Source organism: Triturus cristatus, chromosome 1_2, assembly GCF_964204655.1.
Source record: "Triturus cristatus chromosome 1_2, aTriCri1.1, whole genome shotgun sequence".
NCBI lineage: Eukaryota > Metazoa > Chordata > Amphibia > Caudata > Salamandridae > Triturus > Triturus cristatus.
Genome location: NC_140580.1, coordinates 1,008,649,412 through 1,008,668,469, shown reverse-complemented (window position 1 = coordinate 1,008,668,469; position 19,058 = coordinate 1,008,649,412). Strand labels below are relative to the sequence as shown.

General features: G+C 44.1%; 1 protein-coding gene across 1 annotated transcript in view; it reads right to left on the bottom strand.

The window, feature by feature from the left end:
* The window catches only part of CACNA1B (calcium voltage-gated channel subunit alpha1 B), a 1,044,174-nt gene that overhangs the window by 176,719 nt on the left and 848,397 nt on the right, over positions 1–19,058 (bottom strand). Inside the window, exons 25-27 of the mRNA XM_085611669.1 lie at positions 16,164–16,270; positions 1,792–1,888; positions 1,492–1,652 (exon numbers count right to left, since the gene is read on the bottom strand). Coding sequence (XP_085467795.1) covers positions 1,492–1,652; positions 1,792–1,888; positions 16,164–16,270 — 365 coding nt within the window. The remainder of the gene's footprint in view (positions 1–1,491; positions 1,653–1,791; positions 1,889–16,163; positions 16,271–19,058) is intronic.

The window sequence follows — 19,058 nt, the reverse complement described above, 5'->3', positions numbered from 1 at the left end:
GCAGGCTCCGTCGTTGACATACTTAAGGTCCACTCACTTCTAAATCAGGCACGCGTACCTCAAGTTTGTTGTAGAGAGTACGCCGCTGTTGCAACAGAGAACTCTCTATGTCAAAAGCTAAGTCAGTTCCTATCCCTGTGTATCCTGAAGGGAGGACTCCCTCAACTCTTTAGGTGGTGACAGTGGTTGGCTGCCATTTTAAAAATATATTGGGATACAGTTCATACAGTTCCACAAGATTTGGCTCTTTAACCCACCTCAGTATAAGACAAAAGGAGTATAATGAATGAAAAGTACATTTTACAAAGGCATGGGCTTTCGACTAGAATGTAGCCATGAGTGCATGTAGAGTGGTCTGCCGCCCCCATCTAGTTCTGTCAGCTTCTGAACTTAACACTAAGCTGTTTTGTTTGTACTGAGGAATACAGGCAACCTCCCGCCCAGTTCCTATGATACTTAATTACAATTATCATTACTTACTGAAAATGTAGAACTCCAATATTATAACATTTGCTTTATTCTTTGTTAATAATAGTGTAGGGGATTAAACATTTAGATGGCAAGGCATCAAGTGGAACTCATTTCACAATGATGATTGGAGATTCTATGTATGGTAACTTTCACCCACCACACCATTTTGATCTCTTTAGGGAAGAGAACCCCTACCAAAGTGGCAAACATTAGGTAACCATGTCCTGAAGTCTGTAGTACTCAGGAGGGAAGTTGAAGATGCATGCACCCACTCCAGTTACCCTATCCTGCATACACTAATTATCTAGATGTTGTGAGTTCCCTTATCTGGTTGTGGGGCTGTGTGCGGAGTTTGCCCTATGATCAACGAGATCAGCATGAGCAACAAAGCGAGGGCAGGTCTGTTTGTGATAAGCAGTAACTCATGATGTTATTAATGTATTCAGTCATTTACTTAAACACAACATACTCACCAAACACATCTTGGTGATGGAACAGCAAAGAAAGTGTAAAAATATTGACGACCACAACTGTAGACTACGAAGTAACAGAATATGTGTGCTTTTCCCGTTGCCTTAAATTAAGTAAGGAGAGTTTATTGAGGATTTCTCACACATCCACAATCCCTCCTTGAAATTTCCAGCTTAGTAACCCTCACTCCAACTCACTCAGAGAAAGCTCAAACATCCCAAATTTACCAGCACAGTAATGCTCCTTCGTGTAGGTTGCTTACATACTATACCACTTTAGGGCTTTGTCAGTGCAGTAAACCCTCCCTCCTCGGTGCTGGATGATGCTCACCTATCTGCAGTTATCGGCTCACCTGCCTGCAGTTATTCATGTACATCATCAGCACAATGATGTTCATTCCCATGGGTCCTTCAGCTTCTCACAAAGTTTCAACCACTTGTGAAAGTATTCCACACAATCACTACATATCAGTCTCCAGTGGGTGCTCTATCACCTGAAGCCACTTGTGGAAGTCACTCTGTCCCACAGTCGCAGTTGGTGCTCACTCACCTGCAGTCGCTCTCGCGCTCCTTGGACTCGTCCGTGCAGTAGAAGAATTTGCCCTTAAAGAGCTGCACAGCCACAACAGCGAAGATGAACATGAAGAGCATGTACACAATGAGGATATTGAGGACGTTCTTCAGGGAGTTCACCACGCAGTCAAAGACAGCCTAGTGAGAAGAGGGAGAGAAAGAGAGAGACAGTTACTGAGCAGCAGTCATTTTGAGGAATGCCAACACACCCATCACCTCCCCTGGTTTCTCCCTTGTACATCCCGTGACAGACTAGACCACTTCAACAGGATCGAACCTTCAGCTTCGGCAGGCGCTTGATGGTCTTCAGTGGCCGCAGGACACGCAGTACTCGTAGGGATTTGATGGTGTTGATGTCTTTGCCCTTAGTCCCTCTGCATAGGAGAGAGAAGCATTGGTTAATGGTGTAATGTCTATTATACAAAGGCTCCTCTTACTGAATTTCTGAATGATGAAAGGAATAAAGGGGCCCTCATTACCCCTTACCTGGCTCACCTTGATCTCTAGGTGGGACATCTGAAACGGCCAGGTGTACCATAAAGTTAACCTCATAACTTCTAAATAGAGAATATTACAGTCAGAGAGTACTTTCTAGGGCACATAGGAATGGACTGCACTTCAGATGAACGTCCCGAGAAGAGCACATTAACTGAGCTGCTGGAACCATCACGGTGTGCAGAGATGGATAGCTCCTGCTATAATGCCACTCATGCTTCACTTTCCTGTAAAACCAATAAGGTCTTTAGAGGATACTAGGTGAGCTCTTCCAATCATGCACCCAACTGCCCTATGTTTGTTGGGTTGGCAAATATGCATGGTTTCACAATTGTGGTACCAACTTTGGGGAATACTTCTAGAAATTCTTAGAAGTTCTAGTCTAAGCTCAAAATGTATGCCAATTCATCAATCATTACTGCTCTGCCGTGGAGTGATGTGGGTATTCTGTGGCATAATGTTGCTCTTTATTCACTTCCATTGGTGAAGATATGGTATTGTATGAGTCTGGGGCAATGAACTAGTTGCTCTATTTGAGCTCACAACTCATTCATCAGGTGACTGGGCCACTTTTAGGTAGCAGAGCTATACATCTCTCTGCTCTGGTCCTGTCCCAGTTATGCTACTCACACACTCGCATCTCTGCCTGGCAGTCAGCAGCCATGGATTCTGGGCTAACTAAACTTGTCACATTTGCTTCAGCAAAACTGATTTTGCACCAGGTCAGCAGCCATGGAGCAATATATAAAACTGTCACTAGTGCAAAGTGCAACAATCTGGGTGAGAGCCGCCTCCCCTGGATTTCCTGCCCAGGTGAGCACTGTCTTTAGTAGGTTTTCTTCCGAGGTGTTTACATTAGGATTTAACCCCAGGTGAGTGTTGCTTAGGTCAGGTTTCCTCCGAATGTAACTGCTGCTTCCACGAGGCGTACTTCCCCAGCTGAGTCCTTTGGTTTCATTTTCATTTGAAAGATGCCTCGATCATGTTTTGACCCCTCGGATGCGTACATCTTTTCCACTAGGTTACTGCTGCAGGTAAGTGCTGCCTCCATTAGGTTTGGCCCCAGTGGTGAATGCTGCTTCAAGCAGGTTCCCTCTTCCTCTATATTGCATCAATTCATGCATTATTTTACAACTTGTTCCTGTACCTAACATCCATGCTGTATTGAATACACAAGGACAGATTAATATTAGGATTAAGATGGTAAAGGTCAATAGCTGCATCAGGTCCAGGCATCCTTTCAAAATAGTGCCCACTGTTGTTCTGCAGGCAAGAGCTAGGGTGCTTTTCTCTTCTGAGAGACAGTGTGTCATTTTTCGTAGCACAACTAAAATGGTTAGTACTCTATGATCTGTGGCTAAGAGCTGGAGTGGTAATTTCTTCTAACTGGTGAGAATTGGATTCCCCATCTCATCTAAGTGGTACAATACCCTGTATTCGAGAGCTGGGTTGGCCATCTCCTCTAAAAGATGCAGTGCCCTGCAGTTGGAAACTGCAGTAGTCATCTTATATGAGTGATGCAGTGTCCTCTTGTAGCTAGGGCTAGAGTGGTCAGCTACTGTGAGTGATTCAGTGCCTTGCTGCAGCAGAGAAAAGGTGGGGTTCCAAAGACCTCAGCGAGATGAGCGGCCTGCATTTAGGGGCATGAATGGTCATCTTCTGACTGATGCAGTGCCCTTCTGCAGTGAACATCTACAGTGGACATCTCATATGAGTGATTGAGTCACCTTTAACTGCGCGATTATCTGCTCGGACCATTTCCAAGTCCCCCTGTAGTTAACAGGTGGAGTGGTCATCTTCGCTGAGTGATACCATGACCTTTGTAGCTGAGAGCTGGTATGGTCATCTCCTTTGATTGAGTGAGAGCCACACAACTGGGGTCTTGAGTGATCAACTACTCTGACAGATACGGTGATCTGTGACTGAAAGTTAAAGTGATCAGTGCCATCCTCTAGCTTATAGCTTTAGTGGTTATCTTCTGGCAGCTGCAGAGTCCTCTGGCACTGGTCTAGAGTGGTTATGAGCTGATAATGCTGATGTGTCCTCCTTTAGTTGATTGCTAAAGTGCTTGCCTTCCCAGGATGAAGCAATGGATTTTGGAGGATAAAAGTTGGGATACTTGTCTGTCAATGCAGCAGTGTCCCCCTACTGTGTGAAGCTGAGGTGGCCTTCACGCATCAGCCTTGAGGGGTCCTCTTGCAGTGGAGAGCTGATCTCCTTTGCACAATGTGGTGATTTCCTATCGCTCAATATTAAAATAGACAAATTCTTATGAGAAGACGTGCCAGACACTTCAAATACTTTTCCTAGTAGGTTCTGTCAGTCCTCCGCTTAGCAAGTAGATAACTGACAGAACCTCCATGTGCAAAAATTTAGGAACTGCTGCAGCCCTCGCTGGACCATATGAATCGCACATTTTTAGCACTGGTATTCTTTGATAGACTTTACTGTGCAAATATTTTAGAGCAATTGCAAAGCTCACTGGTTTATGATGATGGTCACATTTTCAGCTGCTGTTAGAACTTGCTGAGCTACAAAATGCATATGTGTAGGAACTACTGCAACTATCTCTGTGACCATGAGCTGCCGCAACACTCCTGATCCCTGAATTAACAATAATCAAGGTGGCTTAACTCTCACTGAATCCTAAGCTGCACTCCCTCGGATTATCAATGCAAAATGGTACGAAATGCAGCTACCCTGATGGGACTCCATGGGTCACATAGTTAGAGCTTCTTCAACATTCAATAGTTATAATTCATCCACACTGTTAGCTCCTAGATGTTAACTTTGTGTAGTAATGTACACATTTCAACTTCTGAACTCTCATTGGCTAAGAACAGGAGTGTATTTCTGTTCTCTAAAGCGTTTGATAGATGGAAATATGAACATAGTCCCTAATTCAAGAGCATTTAGTGTGCCAAGAGATATTCAGGATCCCAGTTTGCTTTTCTTCTGCCAGACACTGTCACAGGCAGACTTCTGCAATGCTGGCATGGTGGAGCACAATTTGAATCTGAGTGAGGCATAATCATGGAGTTCCTCTTTAACAGCCATTCACAAAAGGGTTATTGTGCTGGGCAATGCGGCCCCAGTGTCGCTCTTCCAGTACTTACAAGATTGGGTATATGGAAAATCTAAACATTGGCACAATAGAACTTTAAATATGCAAGTGCATCTCCAGTTAGTACATTGGTGAATTTTTAGGAAAGCTAGGCTAGACAACTCATGCAGCAGGGCATGCTCAACTGGACATTCAGAGGCATGCAGGTCTGGTCTCGCTACCACCCATGGGTGTTGGATGCGGGTGAAACGGTGGCCTTTCTGTACCCACCAGTGAGCATCATCCCTGCAATTAGAATAAGATGGGCCCTAATTTCACCTCCCCCAGGACACCAAACCTGGGTAGAAATATACAGTTTGTGTACCTGCAGGGGTACATACATTGCAGAGAATCGAGAGTTTGGTGCCAGATTTCAATGAATGAATTTAGTCAGGCGGGCCTGCTGAGCTCACTGTGGTCAGAATGGAAAGACACCGCTTCAGCCTCACCCTGCCAGTGACGGTATCATTAGTGTCTAATGGGCATCCAGGGTGCGAAGCGAAGGTAAGTGAGTGGTTTATGAGCCAGAGTTCATTTAGAAACGTAATAAATGAACTTCCAGGACAGGATGGATCTTCACCCAGAAATGTGACCACTGGGTTCCTAGAATTCTAGCACGGGATATCACTGAAGGATGTATGAGTGGTAAACATTCAACTCAAGGCATTGATAGGAAACGAAAGGTGTGTGATCCACAGAAAGACAAAGACAAAATGGAGGATGGTAGGAAAGGGGTAGGGACTCCGTGGTAGGCCATGTCATGAATAGAATAATAACACTGTTAGGGTTTAATTTAATATATCACTGGTTTCCAGTTCTCACCGTAGCAGTCATTCTAAAACTAGAAATTGGTAAATTTACAAAACTATCCCACTACCATGGGAAACTGATTGACCACAAGCACCTCATTCCATGCAGACAGCAATGAAGTTGTGAGGTGATCGGCCATCACTGCCTTTTGTGTGTCCTGGCTTGGGAGAGAATTGTAGCCAATGGCCTTGCACTGCAAGCAGGATGTGGTGAACAGTTGGCCAAATCTTCTAGACATAGGAAGCGAGGAGCACAATGGCATTGAAAAGAGGAGGTCGACAGTGCAAAGACCTTCACAAAAGGACGGCAGCTGTCCGAGTATACTGTGGAATGAAGGCTCCACTTCCTGAATGATGAGCAACAGATTGTCCCACTACATGAATCAAGGGAGTCACTGCAATCAAGAAAACAAGACAGGCCAACTCAGTGCACAAGTGCAGATCTACACTTTCTGTGACATAAAAAGTTGGCAGATTGACTCAATGCATGTTGGAGGATTGGCAGTCTGTCCAACTTCACGAAGGGGGAAGACCGCACCGCCCTTACGCATGTAGCAAGAAGGATGCACAGCCCCACTGCATCAAGTTGGAACAAAAGACGTTTCAAGAGCCTGAAACAGCTAAAAGGTGACTGCATTCATTTAAGAGAGGAATAGTGACATAAAGGCTCACCGGCTAAAGGAAGAGTGACATATTACTCCAAGGGATGAAAAAACATATACTTTTTACTAGAAACAGAAATAATGATATACTAATGTTGATTCACTACCTAAGGGAAGAGGAAAGTGTTGCTTTACTGTCTAAAGGAAGAATGACATACTCCTCCCCAGACAAAAGAAGTGACATGTTTCTTCACTAGATAAAGAAAGAACAACATATTGTTTTACTGGATAAAGGATCAGGAATATATGACTTCACTGGTTAAAAGAAAAATAACGCATTGCTTCATTGGACTAAGGAAGAGCAATATATAATTCACTGACTAAAGGAACTGAGTAATATTATCTCACTAACACATGGTTTTACCTCATAAAACAACAGTGACAAGCTTGTTGTTGTCACACTGTTTGTGCATGTACTTGTGAATTGTGAAAACATTGGGTTACTCTGTACAGTCACTGTGGGTCTCATTCCAAATCAAGCATTGACAAAGCCAATCGTCCAGGGTTTTATGCTTACTCAAGTAGCGTTAGCACATTAGAGTGAGACACGTGGGAGGGTGCCAACAGGAGAAGAGAGAGAAAGCTACCGTTGAAAAGTATTTCCTCAAGCAGTTCAGTGCAAGCACTTGAGTGGAGGAGGAAGGATACTCCAAAACAGCCAATAGTAGTAGATGAATGCTCCTCTGCACCGAGTCAAGATTTGATTGTCAAAATCTCAAGTCAATGGCTGAAAGAGGCTGGTTAAAGAATGTCAATGACTGAAAGGGACAGACCCAAAAGACACTCTATGTATCTTGTTAGCAATAGGGATGTTTGACAGCTATACTGGCAAATCCCAGACCTAAAAAGTGGAAGTCTTACCACAAGTGGAAAAAAGGGCAACAGTTGGCAGGTAGACACTGCCCATTCCAGAAGAAAGTTTCATAAAAGTAGACAGAAAAGGGGTCCTATGAAGCAGCGAGAATGTTTCTGCAACCATGCATGGCCACAAGTGTTGCTTGACAGCTGCTTACCGCTGTTTGAGCAGCACCACGTAACCAACTTTCCCTGCCAAAGCCGGTGGGACTTCTAGTATTGTGGGAAGATGAAATGGCTGACAAAAAGCAACTAAACTTTTTTCGCTCTTCACTCATTGCTACCTTAGATGTAAGTGTCGGCCATGAAACCAGTGGCGGCTTATCCACTAAGGCGGGGGAGGGTAGCCCCACTGCTTACTCAGTGAGCTATTAAAAACAGAAAAATAAAATGATAATAATCAATGTTATTATCATTTTATTTAAACTACAGGCTCAGTTGATTGGAGGCGGGGCGGGGCTGGCCTGTTTAGAGGCTGGGGGAGTGGTATGCATTTTCTACATGCGCATGACATTTTGGCCGGCTGTCTCGGGCCGCCCAAAATGTCATGCGCACTTTGCATGTTCTCCACCCAGGATGCATTACAGCCTGAGTGGAGAACATGCCCAGGCTCCTATTCCACGTCCGAGCACAGAACCACGGCGCTCAGACCAATCACAATGCTGCATTGCAGAGTTGTGATTGGCTCAGGGGAGCTTGGGTGTTTCCTGCTTCCACAGAAGCCAAGAAGAGGATGGAGAGGGCACAGGGAAAGGTGGCGGCCGGCCAGCCGCATCCAGGTTTAAGTGTTTTTTATTTATATATTTTTAATACCCTCTTCCCTCCGCTCCCCCCCGTTCAGTAGCAGCTGCTGCTGTATGAAACACAGTTCGCTAAAGCCTAATGTCCCTTCCATGTTGGTGGCGGCATCTGGATGCAGGGGATGGATTGGGTAAAAGTGAAAGTTCATCTTAGGCGAAGTTGAAGCCTTTGCTCTTCTCTGAGATGTGGGTTCCTTAAATTCCCTTGCCTTCACAGGCACTGTAGTTTACTTCACCCATCCTTAATAGGTATCATGAAAATCGGACACATCTCTTGTACTTCTGAACCTATGATGGACATCTCTGCTCTAGCACAGGGATAGTGCATAAGAGATGAGCTAGGGTGATAAGCAGAAATGGTACAAGCCTCTTTTTTGACGTAGGGCTCACTGTCTCCGCAGGAATCTCTGATAAATGTGAACACTCAAGCTGTATGCACTACGTGCAGTAAGGAGTGAGGCCTGGATTCAGTTCTTAATTTGAGCCAGTGGTTTCCGGTGCTTAGCCCCGGCACTTAATTGTCAGCACCGGCACCTATGGCAGTCTGCCACATGGTGGCGCTGTTTATCTTATTTAGAGAGTAGCATAACAGAAGTTATTTATAAATTCAATATATATTGAAAATGACTAATACCCGCCACCCAAGCCATTCTAATAGCTTCGGTGGCCTGGAATAGTCTGAATCCTCACACTTGTAGGAGTGTGATGGTTAGTAGGTATGTTTGCAATGTCATTGGCAGTGCTGGCAGGGGAAGTAGGTGGGGCGAGCTGACGTGGTCCCCTGACGAGGGCCCTGGCACTTATTTATTTATTTTTACAAATTAAGCACTGCCTAGACTTCCTATTTTACGTGCTGTGTGGGTTGATGCCCATGGCTTTCTCGGCACATCTGATGCAGTAACGCGCAACATTGCAGAGCCCTCAACAACTTGCCACCAGGGAGCAAGCAGTCAGCAGGTCATGCCTCACTGCCTTGTCCTGTCTAAACAGGGACCCCTAAGAGACTGTTGTAACACACATAAGAAACCGCGCAGTCAGCCAACAAATCTATGCTGCACCTTCGAAACAGTGTCTATGAGTAGACTCCCTTCAGGAACCTGCTGCCCTGCTTGTTCCAGTTTAACTTACAAATTATCTTGGGATACAGGGACCTAGAAATGAGATGGAGTAAGTGAGAAGTGAAGCAGACGTCGGGGGAGGCAGAAACAGGGTATGGAATGAACGTATGCTTGTAAAGGCTGGCTCATGGGTGCAGCCCTCGATGCACATAAAGTGCAGGGCTGGAAGCCCATGCCCACAGACAAGAAACAGAGAAGGAAGAATAAATTGTGTCATTGTATTACCCCAAAAAACTCCTACAGAGGGAGAGAAAGAGAGAGGTAGAAAAATAGATCACGGCAAGAGAGAGAGAAAAAAACTTTTGCGTCAATAATTGGCACTCACAGAGGTACACTATATATACACAAACAGTACAATACACTTTTATAAAGAGACATTATGTTCACAAATACAACGTCACAAAAAGTATGCTGCAGTGTACGTGTGCATAATGAATGTGTGAGAGTTAGTCAGGGAGACCGTCAGAAAGAGATGCGGAGAAAAGAAAGGGCATACAGATGTGACCGAGAGGGAGAGAGAAAGGAAACGGGGAAGAAGAGAGAGAGAGAGCAATGCATACTTATATACAGTGGTAAGTTGCAAGCATTTATGGAGTCTGCTAAAGAGAGAGAAAGAGATATATTGTATACATGTGTACAGAGTGGGAGAAGACATTACTTACCTTGTGGCACAATGTTTCTAGAGGACCCTTGCAGCAGAACCATTATATTCTGGACTATTGTCATTTTTGGACAGAACCTGGATAATTATCACACACCAGAACACCAGAAGAGGAGTCACATTAGAACATCAACCAACTTCATCCAGTGGATCCAACCACTGCTGTATGCAATGCAGCATAGTAAGAGGATTTCTTGTGATATATATTTCTATCCGTGGGCATTCCAAGAGGAAGTTGGTGGGGGGTTAAGAATCAGCAATTTTATCTTCAGAAGCACTGCTGTAGCGAGATAAGGGATTTCTTTTAAATGATACTTTCTTCCTGTGTAGTACGTTTGCCCGTGAAGTGATAGCCAAAGCATTTTATAGGCATGTGGATGGTTAAAGATAAGTAACTAGATAACTATCCCTTCAACAAAAAAGGATTATGCATGACTAAATGGGAACATATCAGATATTGACTGCCTTGATGAAGGTTTCATCAGTGCTTTTTAATTAGATACATGGGCAATTCTGTAGCATGATATAAGCAATGGTATCCATAGGTCATTAGATGCTACAGTTCATTCCACAATAACTTGTCTGTTGGTATGTATGCAGTTATTTTATTTGATGTTATAGCTAAAAACCTGATTTAGATCAAGGACGTGACGTTCTCCTTCAACCACTGATGGAGGATGAAGAAAGAAAGGTTGGAAATTAATTGGACTGATTAATGTGAAACTCTGGGATGACCTTCAGCTGGAGGGATGGTTAAACCTAAACTTGCACATAGTGAAAACATAAAGCATGCAGCGATCCACTGGTAAGGATGTTCATGTTGATAGTCTAGCAACCAGAAAATCTTTTTTCACAAATAGGAGTTACTCTAACTAATGGGCCCCATTGGGCCCCTGATAAACAAGACTATGATTAAACATCACTGGAATGGAAAAATGGGAGAATTAGTTGAAGTGGAAACACATTTAAAGGTCTTAAAGATAATGTTGAACAAGATATTTTTAAAAACCTTGTTCTAGTAGGGTCTGTATCTGAAAATGTACAACAATACCAAACAACAGTAGGTGATGTTGATGTCAAGCTGCAGTCCTCTGTTCAAAGATTGAAAGATGGCCTCATCGTTTTATTACTTTTCAATTTAAATTAGAGTGGTTAAAGAATACAAGACCTCCTGTGAACCAACAGAACCAGAATTCAGGATATTCTCTCTGTCACTGAACAGCTTTGAGGTTACAATACAACTAACATTGCAGAAGTTGTAACCCAACTAGAAGTCACTGGTCCGCACAACTAGACTGCAACAATTCCTTTAACACCTGGACATGAATATTTAGGAGGACTTATGGTTTAGACTAATTGAAAGAAAGCACTATGGGCCTGAGTACGATGTTGGTCGGATCGCAACCGACAGCCTGACGGTTGTGATCCGACCGATAACTGCCCCTGCGTTCCGCCCCCCGCATTATGATGCAGCGGTCGGAGGCAGCATACGGAGGGAGCAACTGCTGCTGTTCACCCGTCGGCCTAGCGGTCGGAATATAATCCCTACAATAAGGGCGGTGTCCTCTCAGACACCTCCATAGGGATTACGATATACCTTTCGGTCTGCCTTTCTATTGCAGTCTGACTGCCATAGAAAGGCAGATGGAAAAGGACTTTGGGGGCCCCTAGCAGGGACACCGTCACTCTGCAGCTTCCGCTAAGAGGCCTGGGGGCCACCAGTGGTGGCCCCCCCAAACATCCATGCACCTTGCGGCAGGCACCATGTGGTGCTTGTCACAATGTGCATGAAGTTTGCAAACATCCATTTTCCTAATGCGGGTTGTGCAGCGGCCTTTTTCCGCCCGCTGCACAAGCCGCATTAGGCAAATGGATGTTTACGACCACCTCATGGGTGGTCACACCCAAATACGTCAGATGGAACCGCTGACGGCGGCTTGTCGTCAGTTTCTATCCCAACAAGATGCTGGTCGGACACTTGTCTGATGGGCATTGTAATTAGGGCGTTTATCATCAAAACGCAAAAGTGACAGCGTGTGTGAAAAGCTTTAAAAACCCACAGCAAAAGGGTATGTCTGACACCCATTTCAACTTCATGAAGGGTCCCTTGCTTTGGAAAGGGGGAATCCGGGTGACACCAGCAGATGTATCTGTTTGCAACATGTGTGGATTCTGAGGTGTGAAATCACGCGAATTCTAATATGATACTTGGGAGTTTCAAGACATGAAGAGTACAGAGAAAGAAAAAATCCTTTAGAAACATTGTACATGTGTAATCAGAGACATACACTACACACAAGTATGCAAAGAAAGGCCTCCCGTAATAAGGAAAAACATTTTACTCAGAGGTGCATTGTGTAGAGGTACATTATTTGTATAAATAAGTGTGTGTGTGTGTGTGTGTGTGTGTGTGTGCGCACATTTATAAATATTAATATTGGTACATATATTTGAACATAGAGAAATATTACATACATGTAGAAGAACAACTGTTACATAAAGGCACATGTATAAACAAAGCTGAATACATTAAAGAAGAAATTTGGTCATGTACTTTCTTTAAATGAAAAATCCAAACTACATATTGTAACAACATCAGGGCAAAGTATTTTCTGTCAACATCCTCCTCCTTGACAAAGACACTTATTCAAAGGAATCACATCCACAGGACACTACCAACTGTTTGCAGATTGTTCACATACGTGCCCTTGCCATTTGTCTTCACAGAGCCCCAGCATTCCCTGCCTGTCACGAATCACCATCTATGTACTTCTGGTACAGAAATACAGGATTAAAGATCTAGGGTCTTATTCAGAGCTGGTGGATGGTATACACCATCAAAATGTAACAGATATCCCATTCGCCGTATTACATGTGCTATAGTCTGTAATGCGTTGTAATAAAGAGAACAGGACATCCACTATGTTAATATCCCAGCCGCCAAACTCTAAATAAGGCCCTAAGAATGATTATAGAGTCTTGTCTTGAATGTCAACTAGATTAACAAGCATTGGTAAAGTCAAAATATCTGGGATTGATGTACAATCATAGGGATAAAAAGCTGTAGCATCAGGCTTGGCCGGTGCGGTGGGGTGACGGGGCGGAGTGGGGGGGGGGGAGGGGGGGGGGGAAGTCGACAGACGAAGGGATAGGTAAAATTAAATCAATAAACAAATTACCTTGCGCTCGCGTGTGGTGAGCGCAAGCTAAGTGGTTTTATTGATTACATTTTACCTATCTCTTCATCTGTCGACTTCCACCCCTTTCCCGCCCCGTCCCTCCGCTCTTACCTGTGCCGGTCACGCCTGTTTAGCACACTAAAACCAGGCAAAACTAAGAATAAAAAAACTGTTAGTATAGAAGGTTCCCTTAGAATCATTACAGTTCTCTTTTTGTTTCCATGTGAAATGAAAGTCGGAGACCATGTAAGGCTGCATAATAGCCCCTCTTTTGATTCTAAGACACTGAAAGAAACAAAGGACTATAACGAAGACCCCTTTAGAACCCGACCTACATTTCAAATAGAAAGAAAAAACAGGACTGTAAGAACAGTAGGGAAGCCTTCATTATAGACTGGCTTTCTCTTCACCGCCGCGGCTAACAAGGAGGACGGTGGGCAGGTGGAAAGAAGAATGCTTGAAAAGGGAAAGAGGTGGACAGAAGGGAAGAAGGTACAATTTGCAAAGTGCAAATAGGAAGATCAACACACAGGAAGGTGATGCTAGCTTATATTCTTGAAATATTAGGACTCCTGACCCCCAACATGGTGCGTAAGTCTTCCAATACTGGGACTGCAAACTTGGGGTCAAACACACCCCCAAAGGTACAAAATAAAGAGAATAAAATTTCCGTTACATGGTCAGACTCAAACTTGAGAGCTGACAAAAAAGATTTATAAAAAGCCTGGCACACTAAAAATTGATTAATTTTGATAAAGAAGAACGGTATTACATAAAGAATTCAATATGACAAACAGTGTAGTGTACTGAGAGGGTCTCATGCTGTGCACCACATGGACATGATTGGAGGTGGAACGCCACAACCAAACAGTCGATAGATATATGTGGGAGCACACTCCCCTGGGCTGAACCGAGACATGCTTGACAAAATCTTAAGGCAATGACAGAAAAAGGATGTTCAAAAAGGTGGTGACTGACTGGGGAGGAGCAAAGCTCACTCTAAGTATATTGTAAGCGAAACTTCGGTTTAGGGTATATATAGTAAACTCAGATCCAAACAGCAGCAACACAGAATGCCTGCAAACAATACTGTGCAAACATTATCTTTTGAACGTCCAAGAGGTAGGTTTTACAGAGTGAGAATGATAACTTCCCTTCAAAAGAGTACTGTTACGTGATGAAGTAGAGAAAAACAATGAGAAATATTAATGTTTAGGCTTCAAAATGGGACCCATCCTGCACAGTGAGAGAAAAGGAGTGCAAGTGTTTTTTACATAAGCACATACTTTTGCATGAATTGCTTTTTGCACTTCTACTAGTGGAATTAATTCCATAAAGGCCACTGTCTTTGAAAGACCATGAGTGATTAAGTTGAACTGCCTTCGCCATCTCTGTACCCAGGATCGGGAACAGCCTTGCATCCATCGTGACTGCCCAAAACCGCCTACAATTTAGGTAAGAGCTGAAAACCTGCCTCTTTAATGAACACTACAGTGAAGCAGTTATAATCGATTTTCGCTCTTAGAAGCCAGCTACCCCTCTAATCACATGTTGCCTGTGTCTTTGACACAGTACAGAGTTCTGCTGCCTTTCGGCTTGGTTCGTTCTATGTAAATACTATATACAAACATTAGATAGATAGATAGATAGATAGATAGATAGATAGATAGATAGATAGATAGATAGATAGATAGATAGATAGATAGATAGATAGATAGATAGATAGATAGATAGATAGATAGATAGATAGATAGATAGATAGATAGATAGATAGATAGATAGATAGATAACTGGACAGAAAAGATTATTCAGTAAGAGGAGGAACTGTATGGACAGAGGGCTTAGGCTGGAGAAGGAGCTCCAAAACAGGTGCTAGAAGCAGGCCCTGCAGTGAGAAAGAATTGCTGGCTCTTACAGAGTTGGAATGAGATGGATAGCTTCTGTGACCTGAGACTTAGCGCTGACCAACTGATGCTCCAGGCTCAGTGCTTGACCAACTGATGCTCCAGGCTCAGTGCTTGACCAACTGATGATCCAGGCTCAGTGCTTGACCAACTGATGCTCCAGGCTCAGTGGTTGGCCAACTGATGATCCAGGCTCAGTGCTTGACCAACTGATGCTCCAGGCTCAGTGCTTGACCAACTGATGCTCCAGGCTCAGTGCTTGGCCAGTAGATGTTACGAGCTTAGTGTCTAATCAGTGGCAGGCCCAGGCCTGTAATTTGGTAAGAGAGTGCACCAAGATGAGGTTTGCCCTTCTGGATGACTTTTCAACAGTAGAACAGATGTTCTTCAGAGGTCAATCTACATTTACATGCCTCGTGCCTAGGAGCAGGTTGTCTTCACCAACATACCACCAGAAGTTACAAACTGCAGATCTGAGCTCCATGGATCCTCCATGATAGGTGTGTCCATTCTAGAGGGCAATAATATGTGCTGTGAGTATCGCTATATACAAGAACCAACCACTTCCTTAAGCTACAGTTGCCATCACACCTGTTGTGCATTTGTGGGGAGGGTTGAGCAGCTGGATGTGGGGGTGTGAGGCTTTGGTGAGAGGGAGGAGGTGAGTGAATGAAATACTGCTCCTGCCCGCTAATATGCACCCACACATATTCACATAATCTAAACCCCTAAGTGGTGTCCATCTTCCATCACTGGAATGAAATTGAAGGGGTAATCATCTGGCAGAGCTGAACCTATTTTTTCAGACTCTCAAACACAGTGTCCCAAGGGATCTTTTAGTACCTAACCTTGTGCTACTTCCGGTATCCGTTGAAGAGGGCGCCACTCAGCCTGCATCAGTACAAGACTCATTGCTTAAGACTCATGTACGTTCTTCTTCCTGCTCACTTCCTGCACCTACTCCTTCTCTTCTCTTTATTTCTCAGATCTTCTGTACCCTATTTGTTCTTTTTGCCGTGCCTGTACTCTACACTCCTGTTTTGCCCTCTTCTCCAATACTTACGAGAAAGCAAATGCCACCAATGCCCCGCTGACCACGATGAAATCCAGAATGTTCCATAGGTCTCGGAAATATGCTCCAGGATGAAGCAGCAGGCCCAGGTCAATCATCTGCAACAAGGGAAAGGAAAAGAGATGTGAGGGTTGCAGCAGGGGGGAAGGAAGATAAACACGAAAGAGCTGTGGGGGGGTAGAAAGATGTGGGAGGTGCAGCAACAGACGAGGAAGAGAAGCTTAAAGATGCAGCAGGAGTAGAAAAAAAGACAAGAGAGAAGCAGCAGGTGAAAAGAAAGGGACACATGAAGCAAGAATGAGCAGCAGCGGGAGAAAAGGATAGATAGGAGGGAAGAAAAAGGGAGAAAGAGAAGTAAGAAGTGTACTGGAGGAAAGAATTAGACATGATAGAGGCAGAAGACAAGAGGGAGAGAAACAGATACATGGGGAATAGAAGACGACAAAGTGAGGCAGGAGAAATGCAGCACAAGAAGAGAAAGTTATGAGGGATGTTAGCAGGGGAAGAGAGATGAATGAAGAAAAGAAAGCTATCTCTCATTAAGTAGGGGAAGAGACACAAAGGCATGAGAGTTGCAAAAAGGGATAGTAAGAGATTTATTTATTTTATGTATAGAGTTTTGTAGCGTGAACATGACCCATGGGTATCAGAGCGCTTCACAGTTACATGCCGTTAGTCATTTAGAATACAACAAAAATAGCAGTAATAATATACATATGGTTCCTGTGCGTACCTTTTCGTATCAGTTTCAACAAAAACAAGATTAGGATCAGTTTGGAGTACAACAGGTATCACAGTAATATTATACATATGGTTCCGATGTGTACCTTTGGTATTTGTTACAACAATATCACGATCAGGGTCCATTAATTGTAGTAGTGTACCGCCTGAAGTGCCTTTGTAGCTAACTGGTGGGTTTATCCTTACATACGTTATTGTCCTGTTGAGGTAAACCCCCTATATCAGCTCTAACTGGCATAACTCTTAGATCTTTGGTGATGGCAGTTTTGGTGTCCTTGTGATCTGTGTTGTTTAGGATGTATCCATATCTGTTTTGGTGGTCTTGTGATCTTTCTTGTGTAAGATGTATCCATATCTGACAGTATTATGCAGCTTCTAGCAATTAACCATTATGCAGATGATGATCAGTCGTCGTTTAGGGTAGGAATTTGCTCGTTGGGAAGATCTTTGCTTCCCTCTTGAAGGTTGACGTGTTTGGAATTTTCCTAATGTTTGGATGGAGTGAGTTCCAGATTCTGGTGGCAGCTCCGGGGAATGCTCAGTCATACGTTTTCTTCTTCTGAAAGATGGGAGGTTTCAGCAAAAGGTCTCTGGCATTGCAGGATGGTCTGCCTCCACCGGATAACTCAATTTTCTGAGCTAAGTACATTGGCGTTTTGTAGTGGAGCACTTTGTGGGTAATACATTCCAGTTTAAGTTGAATTCTGGCTTCATATGGCAGCCAGTTTAATGCCTTCAAGTGTGGGGAAATGTGGTCATATTTTCTGAAACCTGTAATGAGTCTTGCGGCTGCATTGAGACAGGCTTTTAGTGGTGCTGTGAAGATTTTAGGTAGACCTGTTAATGGTGTACAGCCATATTCAATCCTTGATATGACTAATGACTGAACTGCCAATTTGAGGTCTGATGTAGTAATGAGTGGTTTCACTTTTCTAAGGTAGTTCAGGTGAAAACGGGCACTTTTCGCCATTGATTTGATGTGGGTTTTCATGTCTAGGTTCTTATAAAGCGTGATTCCTAGTGATTTGGTCGAGTCAACTAGGATAGGGGTGCATTTTAGCGCAGTGATCAGTTTGGTCCATTCCTTCACATACGCGGAGCTTTTTGGAGCGGATATTACTAGGAATACCGTTTTTTGCGCATTTAATTTCAGGTGATTGCTACATAACCAATGTAATGACTTTTTTAAGGCCTCATTCATTGACTTGATGTCCTGTGGTGACGAAATCTTGATGTAGATCTGAGTGTCATCTGTGTACATGTGATAGGAAATGTTTGCGTGACTGAGAATTTCTGTAAGGGGTTCGACAAATAGTTTGAATAGTGATGGGGATAATGTTGATCCTTGTGGAACTCCAATCAAATTTGGGATGTTAGGGGTGGAACAGGGGAGAGGGAAAGCCATAAGACAAGGAGAATTTTAGATCTGGAAGATGTAGTGAGGTGTAAAAACTGAATTGGGAAATGAACGAAGGGGGAGAAAGAGTAATGAAACATGGAAAAACAGTAAAACCAGAACCTCAGAAAACCTGCAAGAGTTAGAAATAGAACAGCTGATTTAGAGTTTGGCAGAAAGGGTACTCCATCCAAATGACGACTGTGTAACCTCTTCACCAATCTCAAGATTCGCCTGCCAGATTTAGAAGCATGCTGACCTTAAGTATGTTGACTCCGGGAGGAGCCTAGCGCGCAACCAAGATGGCCGCGTAGGTGCGAGGCTCCCGAGGACCTCCGCGACCTCCTACATATATCCTGACAATATCCTGTCCTAGATGAGGGGACTGTGTTGGTGAGCCCGAGCTGAGGTGGCACCCGCTTTCCGCTTTCAAATTGGACCTCGGACTCCGGCGGTAGCACCGATTCGAGATTTCCGGCCTTCTCCACGCCGGACCCCGGATTGGAGTTGTGGGGTGATCCGGAGGCAAAGTCAACAACAGCGGCGGGCTGGGCGCGGCGGCTCGCATACCCCGCACTTTCACTTTCGCTTTTGCACCCTCCTTGCTGTTTCGGCGAGGTTGGGTTGCAGGGCACTGTGAGGTAGTGTGGCCCCGTTGGGGTGCCCTGCCGACCCGCCGGCTGTGACTTGCCCCGTGGCCCTGTGGTGAACCCCCCCCGGATCCCGTGAACCGGCTTGCCCACCCTTTA